The sequence below is a fragment of the Hyperoodon ampullatus genome (assembly GCF_949752795.1).
Source record: "Hyperoodon ampullatus genome assembly, chromosome: 4".
NCBI lineage: Eukaryota > Metazoa > Chordata > Mammalia > Artiodactyla > Ziphiidae > Hyperoodon > Hyperoodon ampullatus.
Window position 1 is genome coordinate 98,689,576 of NC_136917.1, and position 14,280 is coordinate 98,703,855.

General features: G+C 46.0%; 2 protein-coding genes across 4 annotated transcripts; both read left to right on the forward strand.

The window, feature by feature from the left end:
* Positions 1–3,031: 3,031 nt before the first annotated feature.
* On the forward strand, positions 3,032–13,734 carry GLRX (glutaredoxin). 3 transcript variants are annotated; one of them, XM_079701907.1, is made up of 3 exons: positions 3,032–3,275; positions 10,886–11,005; positions 12,605–13,734. In XM_079701907.1, exons 1-2 carry the CDS (start codon positions 3,069–3,071, stop codon positions 10,997–10,999), a joined length of 321 nt encoding a protein of 106 aa, XP_079558033.1. In that variant the 5' UTR covers positions 3,032–3,068; the 3' UTR covers positions 11,000–11,005; positions 12,605–13,734. The 3 variants fall into 3 exon arrangements, with proteins under 3 accessions (XP_079558033.1, XP_079558032.1, XP_079558034.1); XM_079701906.1 differs by having other exon boundaries at positions 12,608–13,734; XM_079701908.1 differs by having other exon boundaries at positions 13,160–13,734.
* LOC307051516 (heterogeneous nuclear ribonucleoprotein A1-like) lies at positions 8,395–9,904 on the forward strand. Its single transcript, XM_079701905.1, has one exon. It carries the CDS (start codon positions 8,410–8,412, stop codon positions 9,520–9,522), a length of 1,113 nt encoding a protein of 370 aa, XP_079558031.1. The 5' UTR covers positions 8,395–8,409; the 3' UTR covers positions 9,523–9,904.
* Positions 13,735–14,280: the final 546 nt, after the last annotated feature.

Below are 14,280 nucleotides of genomic sequence, written 5' to 3' on the forward strand. Positions count from 1 at the left end.
GAAGAAGCAGCAGTCAAGATGCCTCCCAGGTTTCTGCCCTGGCCGATGGATAGATGACAGTCCTCCCGGGAGGATAAGCAGGGATGGAAGAGACAGGAGGTTGCCTTCCATTTTGGTCACGCAGAGGCTGAGATGCCTGAGGAACCCCAAGTGGGTCTTCTCAGTAGGCAATGAACTCTCAATTCCTGAGGCTTAGGAAAGAGTTCTGGATGAGAAAAATAAATGTGGAGCTCATCAACAAAAAGGTGATAGCTGGAGCCACGCGTGCAGACAAAATCTTTCAAGGAGGGTGTACACAGAGTGAGAAGAGGACCAAGCCCCAGGATGTACCCCATGTGCCGGCAAAACTCCTGAGGAAGAGGCTGAGACAGAATACCCAGAGACACAGGAAGGAGAAAGAGATCAAGCTGCAAATGACATTGGAAAGAAGAGAGCTGGGGGGAGGAGGGGAAATGGAGGGACAGTGATCTACAGGGTCAAATCCTGCAAAGCGGGCAAGTAAGCAAAAGAGCCTGAAAAATGCTCATTTGTGGCCAGATTGTCCCAGCCCTCATCAGCCTGCGGTACAAATGAGATCACATTAATAGTAACAGCCCGTATTTCACATTTCACATGGATCACTAGCTTGTTGCCAAAGTCCTTGCTTCCCAGTATTTCTGGGAGTGCCTGGGGGTGCACAAGCCCAAGAAGAGTCCTCATGTCTCTTCCACACACACCCCCTCTTGATGTCCACAGCACTCCAGGACGGCAGCCCCCATGGTGGCTGCCCACCCTGAAATACCCTCGAGATGTATGGGTTCCATCTCCTGATGTGCCAAAGCTATAAACTTTCATGATGTTAACGCAACAGAGTATTCTATGCTTTGAATTCTTCACTGAAGTGAAGCCACGGCATTTTCTGAAAAGTGGAGAAGACCCCCCCTCTCTGCCATCTGTTTCTGTTCCAAGTCTCGTGAAAAGGCCTTCTTCAGCTGTGTCCTGTGGCCATCTGTCCTAAGGCTTCAGACACCAGTCCCTGGGCCTCACCTGTAGGGCAGACAACAGAAGCCCTCTCCTCCTGCACCCTGATCTCTGCCCCAGGTACCCAACCCTCCAGGGACCCTATGCAAACAGATCCTTTGGGAGTTTCCCTCCACCAGTTTACCAGAAACTCCACGCCCACACTTCTGGGTTGGTCTCAGGCAGGACACCTGGCTGCAAGGTGATTTAGCAATGTGGTGGTCATAATTGACATTGCCCAAAGGAGTTTCAGCAGATCGGCTGAGAAGGAGGTCAGACCGCACTGAGGTGAGGAGAGGATGGGAGGTGGGTCAAGTTCAGATGGCAAACATAACAGCAGGTCCTATGAGACTTGGCTTTTAGGGAAGGGCAGGAAAGCAGGGTCAAGGAGATGGAAGGTGGTGGTGGTGGTGGTTTGTAACAAGGCAGAGACTTGACCAGAGTCACATGCTGAGGAAAAAGAGCCAGCAGAGCGGGAGAGGCTACGCCCAGACGCTGAGAAGAGAGCGGTTCTGAGGGAAGTGCCCGGCGCAAGGCGTGCTGTGGACCCTTGCGCGGGAGAGAAGACCCTGAGGAGGCCCCGGGCTTCAGCGAGGGGCCCGGCCACAGGAGTCCGAGCAAAAGGACGACACGAAGAGAGACGACAAGGACTCTGCCAGGAGCATATTCAGGAGAAAATGAAGCTGCGGGTTGGGAAGTCCCAAGCCTGACGTGGACCGGTCACCTCAGGCCTCCTGCCCTAGCACATTCTTTCTGGTGCCAGAGATCTCGTATCTTAGTCCCTCTCTGTGACTCAGAATCTGTGTTTCTTGCTTTGCCATTTAATTTTAGTAATAATTAGAGCTGCTTCCAGGAGTCAATTTTCTTCCCTTCTCTCAATCATGCTATGCTTGGGATTCTGACGTCACAATCAGTGAAGGTGTGCAGCTCCAGCTTGGGCCCTAGTTTCGGTGTAAAACCTCCTGGGGAAAAGGACAGTTCCCTTTTCAAGGAGGTGGTTTTCCTTTTTTCCTTGCTTTGTTTAATTAACTTACTGCACATGGAGGGGTCAGAACTGGCCCTAGAACAAAAGACTTCGCTCGCCCCACTCGGGAGCGTGGGCACCACAGGGAAGAGCATCAGGTCCTAAGCGTCTTACAACACTCAGGTGAATGTGAGAAGTGGGTTATTACACCCCTTAGACTCACAACAGTGAAAACCAAGGGTCACAAACAAAGGGTCAAACAGAGAAAAAGACCTTCATTGGATCTGCAGTTTGAAATTTGGGTTTGTGCTGGAATTCACTTCCATGCTAAAGTGCAGTTCAAGGGTCACAAACTGAAATGCTTAGGGACGCACAGCAGGTGTCTGGAAGGCATGAGCCAGCCCGGCGGGGGGCGGGCAGTGGCATCCCTGAGCCGCTGTCTGCCCTATCCAAAGAACAACAACTCCTCAGCCCCAGCTGCTGCCACAAATGAAGACGACCTGACTTTTCAGAGAGAGGTCGCGGGTTCAGATTCTTTTGTGAAATCTCCAGATGTTTAAAAGTGGGGAACTAATTCCACTAAACAGTGACAACGACAAACAGTGCAGGCCAAGCAAGACTGGACACAAAGTCACCATCTGAAGTTCACTTCTTCTAAAGAGATTTCAGCGCATTCTGTTTCTTGAATGATTCTGTTTGCATGTGTTTTTAGAAACTGTGTCTCAGAGACAACAAAGGTTTGACTCTGCCTTCTCCGCCCCCTCCCTGGGGCTGGGCTGCACACTTTCTGCTTCCCCAAAGAGTGACGTGACTCTGTTCCCTTCCCAAGAGCAGGCGCTCCTGAAAGGGCTGAGGACAATGACACCCTGGACATAGCTACTGATGATGACATACCAGCGGGCGTTCCTCCGAAACTCTAGCTGCTGAATCACTCCAGACTGAAATGACTTCAGGACTGGCCCTTTAAAAATCGAGCACGCTACCGGGCAAACTCCTCCTCCAGGGAGGTTCCTTTAAATAAGAGCCAGCTGGCCGGGGCCCCGCTTTACTCCCAAGCAATACCTGCAATCGAGGTTTCCTCCCCAGGAGATAGCAGCCTGTGAGCATGGCTCAAGTGTTTGTGAACAGCAGAATCCAGCCTGGGAAGGTAGTTGTGTTCATCAAGCCCACCTGCCCCTACAGCAGAAGGGCCCAGGAGCTCCTCAGCCAGTTGCCCTTTAAACAAGGGCTTTTGGAATTTGTCGATATCACAGCCCACCATGACACCAACGAGATTCAAGATTATTTGCAACATCTCACGGGAGCCAGAACGGTGAGCCTGGGGTTTCCTTCTAAAAGGCTGGGGAGGAGGCTCCCAGATTCCTTTTTCTTGTCGGGGCTGTGAACGGGGTACGCCTGTGCCTTTCTCTAGAACACCGCTAGGGCTCTGTCTGTCACTCCAGGCGGCTGGAGGGCTATGCGGGTGGGGGAGGGCGCCTAAGCGAGGACACTGCTTCCTTGAATGGGCGGCTGGACTTCGGCCAACGGTGCTTTCAGATCAGAGGAGGGAGCACAGCTGACTGTGTTGGGCGTCAGGGGCAGCGGGCCCAGCAGCTGCCCAGGAGTCACTGAGGAACTATCTGGAGTCTTTGTTTTAAGCACTGACAGTCTGCGCTTGCAGGGCTGGGGTGGAAGGAGGGATGCAGGAGCCAAGTGTGATCGGTGCGTTTCTGTTGTTGCGCAAGAATCGTGTGCACTCCTTGCGTTCACAGGGCCCAGTGGGATTTGCTGTCCTTCCATCTTTTCTCTAGGCTCTCTTTAACCTTCATCTGAATCGCTCCTTCTTCCCTATCTTATCTAACTCCTCCCACTGGAAAAATCTAACGGCTCATTATTGCTCCTTAATCTAAATTATGGGATGTTTCCAGGCCTGTTAGGGAGTCCAGAGGCCAGAGTTCCAGATGGCTCTCGCAATGGTTTGCTGTGTGATCCTGGTAAGTCACCAGCTCTGTGACTCTCAGGGACCTCCTGGCTGCAGCACCAGACTGGAGGAGGTGACCGCTAAATCCCTTCTTGCTATGAGTTGACAGTGGGACCCTAAGAACCGCTGTTCTCTATGTGAACAGCCTTCCTCTTCCTCAGCACCCACGGCTTCCTGGCGAGATAGCCAGCTGACCAGATTCCCCAGCATCAGTTCAGGTGCTGGGGCGGGGGCATGGTGGTAAGTTCTGTCCCACCAGCTCACCCAAACTCCCTTTCAGGACGCACATTCTAGGACACAGCGTTTGCAGAAACACATATCCTAGCTCAGGTTTAGTTTGACTTACCGTGTTCTTTCCGGCTTCTCAGTGTAAAGCCTGGGAGGCTGTTCTCCCCGCCTCTCCAGTCAGAAATCAGCCTTCTGGTGCAGAAAGAGGCAAAACACGCTACCTCATTGCTTCCAGGGCCCCTGCTGTCAGCTGAAGACCAGGGCAGTGTAAGTACGCCTGTGGCCCCCCGCTGTGAGGCATCCCTCTGGGCCAGCGGTTCCCAAATGTTGCTGCTCATTAGAATCACTTGAAGAGCTTTTTAAAAAAAAAAATTCCCAATGCCCAAGTCACACCGCATGCCAATTAAATCACAATATGGGAGGTGGCAGCCAGGCATCAGTAGTTTTAAAGATCCCTAGGACATGGATACAAACATTGAGTTATAAGATGAATAAATTCTGGGGATGTAATGTCCAGCATGATGACTATAGTTAGTAATACTGTATTGTATGCTTGCAATATGCTACGAGATTAGATCTTAAGTGTTCTCACCACACACACACACACGTGCAAATGGTAGCTGTGAGGTTATGGGTATGTTAATTAACTTGATTGCGGTCATCATTTCTTAATGTAGTATATGTGTATCAGACCATGACATTGTACACCTTAAATACACACATATTTATTTGTCAGTTATACCTCAAAAAATCTGGAAGTGAAAATAGAGTTTATCTCCTGTCAAAAAAACAAAAAGGTAATTTTAATTTGCAACCAGGTTTGGGAGCTACATCTTTCAGCCCGGCAGCACCTATTCTCTAGCAGGAAAAACAAACCTCTTCACGCATTCATTCAACAACTGTTTTTTCAATTCATTGTAAAGCAACACTTTTTCTTCTAGTGGTCTTTTAAGTTTGTTTTTGAATTTTTCAAAATACTTTTCACAGGTTCTTGAGTCCTGAATAACATTCCTCCAAGGGGAAGAACAAACTCTTTGAAGTTGTATACTTCATGATCCCGAACAGTGAAGGGTTTCTATTAGAAGAGACTGGAAACCTTGAGAGCTGTCGCTATCTTGCTTATCCTGTGATGCCTGTGTGCTGTGCAAATAGTAGGAGCCCAGCAAGACTTGATTGATTACAGAAACGTAGGCCTTCTATCAGGCCATGTACTTGGAGAAACTGGTTTTGGTTTCGCCATAGCCACAGCTCCTAGATCAGTGCCTTCACTTATTCCTTTCCCTGATGTTCTTTCTTTATGTAAATCCAAGTTTCTGACCTCTATCATTTTCCTTCTCTCTGAAGAATGTCTTTGAATGTTGCTTACGAGGCAGATCTTTGGGAAACAAATTCCCTCAATTTTTGTTTGTTCGAGAAAGTCTTTTTCTCCTTTGGTTTTGAAGGATAATTTTGCTAGATACAACAAATATTTTTAAGCACCTACTATACTAGGCACTTTTCTGGACATTGGAAATACTGCCATGAACAGAACAAACAAAAATTACTGCCTTTGTGGAACTTACATTCTAGTAAATGCAATTAATAAAATAGTATGTTGGAAGGTGGTAAGTGATGTGTGCTATGGAGAAAAAAACAGGAAAGGCAGGTGGGCTGTAGGCAGCAAGGTACAGTTTCAAATGGAGTCATCAGGGCCTCACTGATTTTAGTAGATCTCTAAAGGGAGTGAGGGAGCAAGGCATGCAGAAATGTAGGGGTAGGGCATTTCATGCAGTGGGAACAGCAAGTGCTAAGGTCCTGGGGTAGAAGTATGCCTGGCAAGGAGGCCTGTATGGGTGGAACATTATGAGTTAGGAGGAGATGAGGTCCGAGAGATCACGTGGTATAGGTTGGCGAGGCCTTTCAAGCTATCACACGGAGTGTGCTTGTGACGGGAGATGAGATGGCACTGAAGGGTTTTGAGCAGAGGAATAACCCTATCTGACTTGATTTTGAAAGGGTCGCTCCAGTGGCTGTGGGGAAAGAGACTACAGGAAGGCCAGGGTGAGGGTTGAAGCTGGGAGACCTCTGGAGGCTAGAGCAGTTAATTCAGATGAGAAAAGATGGTGGCTTGTACCAGGGAGTAGCCAAGGAGGTGCTGCACAGTGTTGGGAGCCTCTGAGTAACACTAGAGTGCAGGAGATGCCACCTAGCTGAATCTGGGGCTGGAGAAAGCTCCAGGAGAGGAAGGGCCCCAGAATTCCCAAGCTTGCTTTTATGGTGGCAGTTCTCTGCTTCTTGGCAGTAACAGACTCAAGTTCCTCCGAAGAGGCGGATGGGCCAGGAGGGGAGGGCACAGAGGACGAGTCTCCCTTCCTCAGCTGCATCAACAGCTTCCTGTTTTGTCATCACAGCCTCCCACACTGTCCTGCTGCCAACTGATCACACTGACCACAGCCAACTGTTGCCTAGCCTAGAGGGTGGGTGTAAGGGCAACGGGCCCTTTCAGCTCTCAGGCAAGCCAGCTTGTGTGCCAGATGGTCTGCACAGAAGTCTGCCCTGATCATGTTTCAGGGCCTGCCTCAGGTGGCTGGGCGCTGCTGTAGACCTGTGGGTTCCCAAAGCCTCAGTTACCGCAAGAGGAATGAACCACTATCAGTGCCAACCAGTGGTTTGCAGATGTGACCTCTGAGAGTCAGCATCCCCTGGGAACTTGTCAAAATGCAAATTCTTGAGCCCCAGCCCGGATCTCCTGTATCAGAAATGTGCGGGCAAGGAGTAGACACGTATGTTTTTAACAAGCCCTCTGCAGTTCTGATGCAGGGTTCAAGTTTGAGGACAGCTATCTAAGGAGAAGACTCCTTACTCCTCAGGGCCTTCTCTCCAAATAACTGAACTCAAACCCCCTGGGCCAGCAACCTGGCCAAAGGTGGAGATGTGGCAAGAGGAGTGACCATTGCTCAATTCTTTCTGAAAATAATAGAAGTTCAAGAATGAATACATCTTTGTCCTTATTTAAAGCTCAGATGAGTTTTCCTCATTTAGGTAAAGGCTTCTACAGAAGGAGCCCTGTATTATAATTACATTAGAATTACATTAGGATTCTGTTTTATTTACCATTGCAACTGACCACAGCCAACTGTTCCTGAGGAGATAGAAGCCAAAAGGCCCCCAGCAATTTGAGAGGTGCTTTATTTTCCCTAAAATAATGGCCAGATCCAGGGGGAAAGTTAGGTTTCTGACCTCATATTTCTGCATATTCTTTCAGCTAGTAAAAAAGCAATGTTGCCTTGATGGCACTTCCATTTGCAAAGTCCCTACACAGGCGTGCAGTGCAGGTGGGACAGGCGTCACCTTCCGTGACTGAGGAGGACATTACCAGGCTTTCCTGCTGGAACACAGTCCTGTGTGCTCTTCCCCACTCTCGGGACATAGGAAATAGCCATAGCAATGGAGTGTAGGAGTCTTCCAATTTGGGGCCTTAAGTTTTAAAGCCTACTTCCACCCAGACCCCCTTCTTAATAAAAATAAGGTAAGGGCTTACCTGAAATAATCCTGCCCTTTTTCTCAACTCTCACACTTAAAAAAAAAAAAAATTTCATCTCAACATGCACCCCAATGTTCATAGCAGCATTATTGACAGTTTCCAAGATATGGAAGTCACCTAAGTGTCCATGAACAGATGAATGGATAAAGAAGATGGGGTATATATATATATATATATATATATATATATATATATATATATAATGGAATATTACTCAGCCATAGAAAAGAATGAAATAATGCCATTTGCAACAACATGGATGGACCTAGAGGGTATTATGCTAAGTGAAGTAAGTCAGACAGAGAAAGACAAATACTGTATAATATCACTTATATGTGAAATCTAAAAAAATACAACAAACTAGTGAATATGACAAAAAAGAAGCAGACTCACAGATATAGAGAACAAATTAGTGGTTACCAGTGGAGAGAGGGAAGGGAAGAGGGGCAATACAGGGGTAGGAGATTAAGAGGTACAAACTATTATGTATAAAATAAGCTACAAGAATATGTTGTATAACACAGAGAATATAGCCAATCTTTTATAATAAGTGGAATATAATTTATAAAAATTGTGAATCACTGTGTTGTACACCTGAAACTTATATTGTACATCAACTATACCTCAATTTAAAAATGCATCTGAGAGATACGTTCGGTAGATTACTCCTTTCTGCTCGTGGACGCCGCCGAGTAAGCATCGTTAACGTCTCCCCTGCCCCCCTCCACTGCCGTCATGCCTAAGTCAGAGTCACCCAAAGAGCCCGAACAGCTGCGGAAGCTCTTCATCGGAGGTTTGAGCTTTGAAACAACCGATGAGAGTCTGAGGAGCCATTTTGAGCAGTGGGGAACGCTCACAGATTGTGTGGTAATGAGGGATCCAAACACCAAACGCTCCAGAGGCTTCGGGTTTGTCACATATGCCACTGTGGAGGAGGTGGATGCGGCCATGAATGCAAGGCCACATAAGGTGGATGGAAGAGTTGTGGAACCAAAGAGGGCTGTCTCAAGAGAAGATTCTCAAAGACCTGGTGCCCACTTAACTGTGAAAAAGATTTTTGTTGGTGGCATTAAAGAAGACACTGAAGAACATCATCTAAGAGATTATTTTGAACAGTATGGGAAAATTGAAGTGATTGAAATCATGACTGATCGAGGCAGTGGCAAAAAGAGAGGCTTTGCTTTCGTAACCTTTGATGACCATGACTCTGTAGACAAGATTGTCATTCAGAAATACCACACTGTGAATGGCCACAACTGTGAAGTAAGGAAAGCCCTATCTAAGCAAGAGATGGCTAGTGCCTCATCCAGCCAAAGAGGTCGAAGTGGTTCTGGAAACTTTGGTGGTGGTCGTGGAGGTGGTTTTGGTGGGAATGACAACTTTGGTCGTGGAGGAAACTTCAGTGGTCGAGGTGGCTTTGGTGGCAGCCGTGGTGGTGGTGGATATGGTGGCAGTGGGGATGGCTATAATGGATTTGGTAATGATGGTGGTTATGGAGGAGGCGGCCCTGGTTACTCTGGAGGAAGCAGAGGCTATGGAAGTGGTGGACAGGGTTATGGAAACCAGGGCAGTGGCTATGGCGGGAGTGACAGCTATAACAACGGAGGAGGCGGAGGTGGCTTTGGCGGTGGTAGTGGAAGCAATTTTGGAGGTGGTGGAAGCTACAATGATTTTGGCAGTTACAACAATCAATCTTCCAATTTTGGACCCATGAAAGGAGGAAACTTTGGAGGCAGAAGTTCTGGCCCCTATGGTGGTGGAGGCCAATACTTTGCCAAACCCCGAAACCAAGGTGGCTATGGTGGTTCCAGCAGCAGCAGTAGCTATGGCAGTGGCAGAAGGTTTTGATTACTGCCAGGAAACAAAGCTTAGCAGGAGAGGAGAGCCAGAGAAGTGACAGGGAAGCTACAGGTTACAACAGATTTGTGAACTCAGCCAAGCACAGTGGTGGCAGGGCCTAGCTGCTACAAAGAAGACATGTTTTAGACAATACTCATGTGTATGGGCAAAACTCGAGGACTGTATTTGTGACTAATTGTATAACAGGTTATTTTAGTTTCTGTTCTGTGGAAAGTGTAAAGCATTCCAACAAAGGGTTTTAATGTAGATTTTTTTTTTTTTTTGCACCCATGCTGTTGATTGCTAAATGTAATAGTCTGATCATGACGCTGAATAAATGTGTCTTTTTTTAAAAAAATAAAAATAAAATAAAAATAAAAATGCATCTGAATTACTATGCCTTCTGAGGAAAGTCAAAAGCTTTGAAAATATTCTTGCCGCCTTCTGTCTTTCACCTCTCCTGCCCCTTCTGGTATGTTCCTAGTGTTCTGGGAGAGGACCTGCTTGCTCCTGACCACTCAGGGTACCCGCATTGTGCTTGTTTCTTCACTGCCAGTCAGCCTTTCTGTAACACTCCTGGCCTGGAATTTGCCTGAGCCACAGTGAAAAGACTTCCTCCTCTCTCCTCCTTCCAAGAGCCGTCTAGAATCCTGGAACACGCCTTACCTAGCAGCAGGGAGGGAGCCTGAGTTTGACTCATGATGAACATGTTAGGTGGGTAGAATGACTGTGTCAGCCTGGCTGACCCTGGGCCACCCACCCATGCCAGGTGTGAAACCAAAGCAGATGCATGTCCTCGCTCCCAGGGCTGCAGCACTTAAACATCTTATGATGGGCCAGGTATTAGAGAAGGAGATTCAGACACCACCACCCCTTCCCTAGCTGAGGACAGAGCTCACAGACGAGAGAGACGACTCTAATAAACTCTGAGTCTAAAATCAGAGACAGAGAACTGATGCAAATACTTTTCCAGCTGTACTTAGAGACAGACTCCTTCCTGGTTGGCATGGCTCAGTTTAAGGGCTCAGGTGTGGTCCCAGCTGTAGAGAAATCAGAATTCAATCAGGGTGGTCCAGCTGCGGCCAACCAAAACTCTTTCCCTGAAACATAGTGTAAAATTTTTAAATCCCTTTGACAAGTTAGACAATCTCACACACACAGAACAGTCTATTTGAAAAGCATCTTGGCTTAAGAAGGTTCTTGAATGAATAATGTTATGCTTATAATAAATCTCTGCCCTGAAAGAGTATACATGAGGAGGTTGTGAAGTGATTTGAAAAGCTTTGGATCATGGGAAATATTTAGAGGAAGGATAAAATGTCTAATCTAATAATGATGTTCTCTAAGTGTCCTGGCTTGTTTGCTTTTTTAGGTACCTCGGGTCTTCATCGGTCAAGAGTGCATAGGTGGATGCAGTGATCTAGTAAATATGCATGAGAATGGGGAGCTGTTGACACGGCTAAAGCAAATTGGAGCTCTACAATAATTATAGGTGAGTGACAGGTGGGACGCTGGGCCAGGAACACTGGGAGATGGTGGAATTGTACTGCCACGTTTTATTACAATCTAGGAAGGCACTCTGGCTAGGGAAAGAATGATGTGGGGTGATTTGAGGAACTGTGACATCATGTATGAGTTTCCCATTTTACAAATGGATTAATTTAATCAATGGGAGGAAAGCTTTTCACTCAACTTTCATTTAACAAATATTTATTTAGCACTTACTATGTGCCAGACACTGTACGAGGCACTGGGAATACAGAGATGAACAAAAAGATAACACGGAACTTATATTCTAGAGAGGTAGACCGATCAAAAACAAGTAAGTAAATAATTCCTGAAACAAATGAATAATTTGATAGAACATGGCAGGGGGATGGGGAGTAAATTAAGCTAATGTGGTAAGGGAAGGCCTTTTTCAGAGGGGCTGGTTGAGCTGAGACCTGATTGACAACAAGGAGACGGCCATGTACAGATGAAGCAGAAGGGCTTTTCAGGCAGAAGGAATAATAGCGAGTACAAAGGCCCTGCGGTGACAAGTATGGAATATTCAAGGAACTGAAAGCAAGCAAGAGCAGACTGAGTGAAGCACAGAAAGAAGGAAAAGTAGTAAGAAATGTGGGCAGGGACCAGAGCACACAGGCCATGGTAAGCAACCTAGATTATTCTAAGTGCAGTGTGAAATCAAGGTAATTTTTGCTTTACCTGTGTTCACCCTGCAAATCAATTCAATCTAACTGGCTTCCCAAATGACAAAACAAAGTTTTCTAAAATTGTAACCTAAAGGAGATCTTTGACTGAATGGAAAACCATAGGGTGATGAATTCTTCAGAAAGGAATCAAGATACCTTTGGGGTCTGATGGACTCCCCTCCCCCCAGCTCTTGTTAGTGCAAGCTAGCTTCTAAGCAGGCCAATTGCACTGACTCACAACTGGAAAGACTCTGTTTTAGCCAAAGGAGAAAGGGGTTCAGCTTAAAATGTTCTTTGAAAAGCATTTATTGCCCACTAATTAATAATTAACCCTTGAGCAATGAGTACATATAATTTGTGGTGGTTACTCAGAATAGCAACAGGAAGTGAAAAAACAAGGTCTGAAAACTGCAACTGAATCCCTTGAAATAAAATAGTCAATGTTATCAACTTTTAATCACAATTCTACAATGTCACCCCCTCAAGTAAGCACTGTGTCTGTCTGGGTTAGCTTTCTGGCCTCACCCCATGCACGAAAGCACTCAAAACCCAATTAACTGCTGTACCAAATGTTTCCTTTTCTGGAACACTCTTTAGCAATTTAGGCTTAGATGAAAATGAAAGAAAACTTACGACTTCCCTGGGAAGGTGGGAAACACCATTTCCCCAGCTACCTCTATGTTGGCATGGGCACTAGAGTCCGCCATATTCCCCAGGTCTCTTTATCTGCATTGTCCTTCAGTATATTATGCTCTCAGTATTCTACTGGCAACTTGCATCTCAAGGCCATCTGTAACCAATTATGCTTAAACAGCAAGAGTAAGTGTTCTGGTAATGAAAGGAAAATGAAAGGAATTGATCTTTTCCAAGAAAATCCAATTCTTTGTATTTTTTCCTAGCAGAGCAGACCCCAGGCTGATATCCCCCTTGAGAGCTGGATGGCATTGCAGATAACGACAGCACTTCCTGGTGGATGGACTTGGGGCTACGTTTACCCAGCTACAGCAACTGTTTACTTAAAAGTTTGAAATATGTTAACGCAAATAAAGTGGGTGGGGGGCATTTTGGGGGCAAAAACAGCTTTTTCTTCTTTTGACTCGGTATTAAAAGGGGACCAACTTGCCCAAAACAACAGGTCTGAGAAGTTCGATGGGTGTCTCGGGTTTCTTGTGGATTGGCCCTTTGGTTTCCAAAAAGACAAGATATGCTTAGGATTCACTCACTGACCCAAAAGATGTTGCTTCTCTTTGGCACATGTTCCTTACTACGTGTTCTCCACATGCTGGGGCTCCTCTACCTCAACACCAGTGATTCTCAACCAAGTATACCCCAGACCTCCTGGGTTGAATCTATAGTTGGTTTTCTGCTACTGTCCAAAGATTATTTTGTTGAGTTTGACTTTATAGAATTTGTATTATGAAATCAATAGATATTCTGAATATGCTTTTTCAAAGGGTATCTCCCTAGCCACCATCCCCACCCCACCTCCTACCCCCGCCTACTGTGAGAATCACTGCCGTGAACCAGTGTTTTGAACCGTGACAACTCATAGATCTCACAGGAAATATTCAACAATTCCGTGAAGGGTCTGAGCATGCAGTCTGAGAGACGCCACTGAAAAGTTAAGCACGGTTGGTCTTCATTTTGGGCCACAGGGATCAGAGGTATAAATGCAGATGCTATGATCACGTGGCAACACTCTTGTTATGTAAGATGGTTGTCCAGGGAATCGTGAACAAGTGTGTATTAATTTGTTTATAAACAAAAGTAAAACATAAAGTTTTAAATGTTACCTAGAAAACTTGTATCCCCACCTCCAAGAATATGTCTGTGAAAGTAGCCAAATTTGGGAAACTCTGTTCTAAATGATTTTCTCTCTCTCCTTTCTTTCCCCCTCACTCTATGAAAACTTAAGAATTCCTTATTGTGAAGGTTGTTCTAGAATTGCAAGATTAAGTTAATTTCCCTCTGTAGTCTCTACTATGAATGGTTAATTTCTTCTCTAATAAAGAAGTACCCATGGATCACACAGTGATTTTTGTCCAATTCTTTCCTACATTCTCAAGACCTTAAAGAATGTGATTATTGCAGAATATACCAGTTTAAAGTTTTTTCATGTTCATCCCCTGCAGGCACATGCTATTGTCCTTCATTGAGTATAAACGGTTGGTGTAACTTTATAAATTTCATAATTTGAATATGTCAACACTAGCCTATTGAATAATGTTTAGGATTCAATAATAGTCTTTTTCATACCACATTCCATTTTCCTATTTCTCTCCTAATACTCTCGTAGTTGTGGCTTCCTCTCCCTTCCCTTATGCACCCTAACCACTCCCTGCAACCAGATGGCTGTGGATGATCGAGTAGGTTACACACTGCACAACACTATGAATGCCACCCCTGGAGGCTGTGCAGTGTGCAAACTGCACAGTCCCTGATCACCTCCAGACCACTTGCCTGCTCTTTCTTTCACATTTCTGTGTCCTTGTTCATTGTGTTCCTTCCTCCTGAGATACCCTTTCTTATCCTTTGTTCTTCTTTCAAACCCTGCCTTCAAGGCCTGATTTACAGA

Bases quoted from the DNA above. Each gene is read 5' to 3' on its own strand.
- GLRX (XM_079701907.1), top strand. From the start codon at position 3,069: ATGGCTCAAGTGTTTGTGAACAGCAGAATCCAGCCTGGGAAGGTAGTT. The intron at 3,276-10,885 runs GTGAGCCTGGGG...TTGCTTTTTTAG, and splicing joins ATCTCACGGGAGCCAGAACG to GTACCTCGGGTCTTCATCGG.
- LOC307051516 (XM_079701905.1), top strand. From the start codon at position 8,410: ATGCCTAAGTCAGAGTCACCCAAAGAGCCCGAACAGCTGCGGAAGCTC.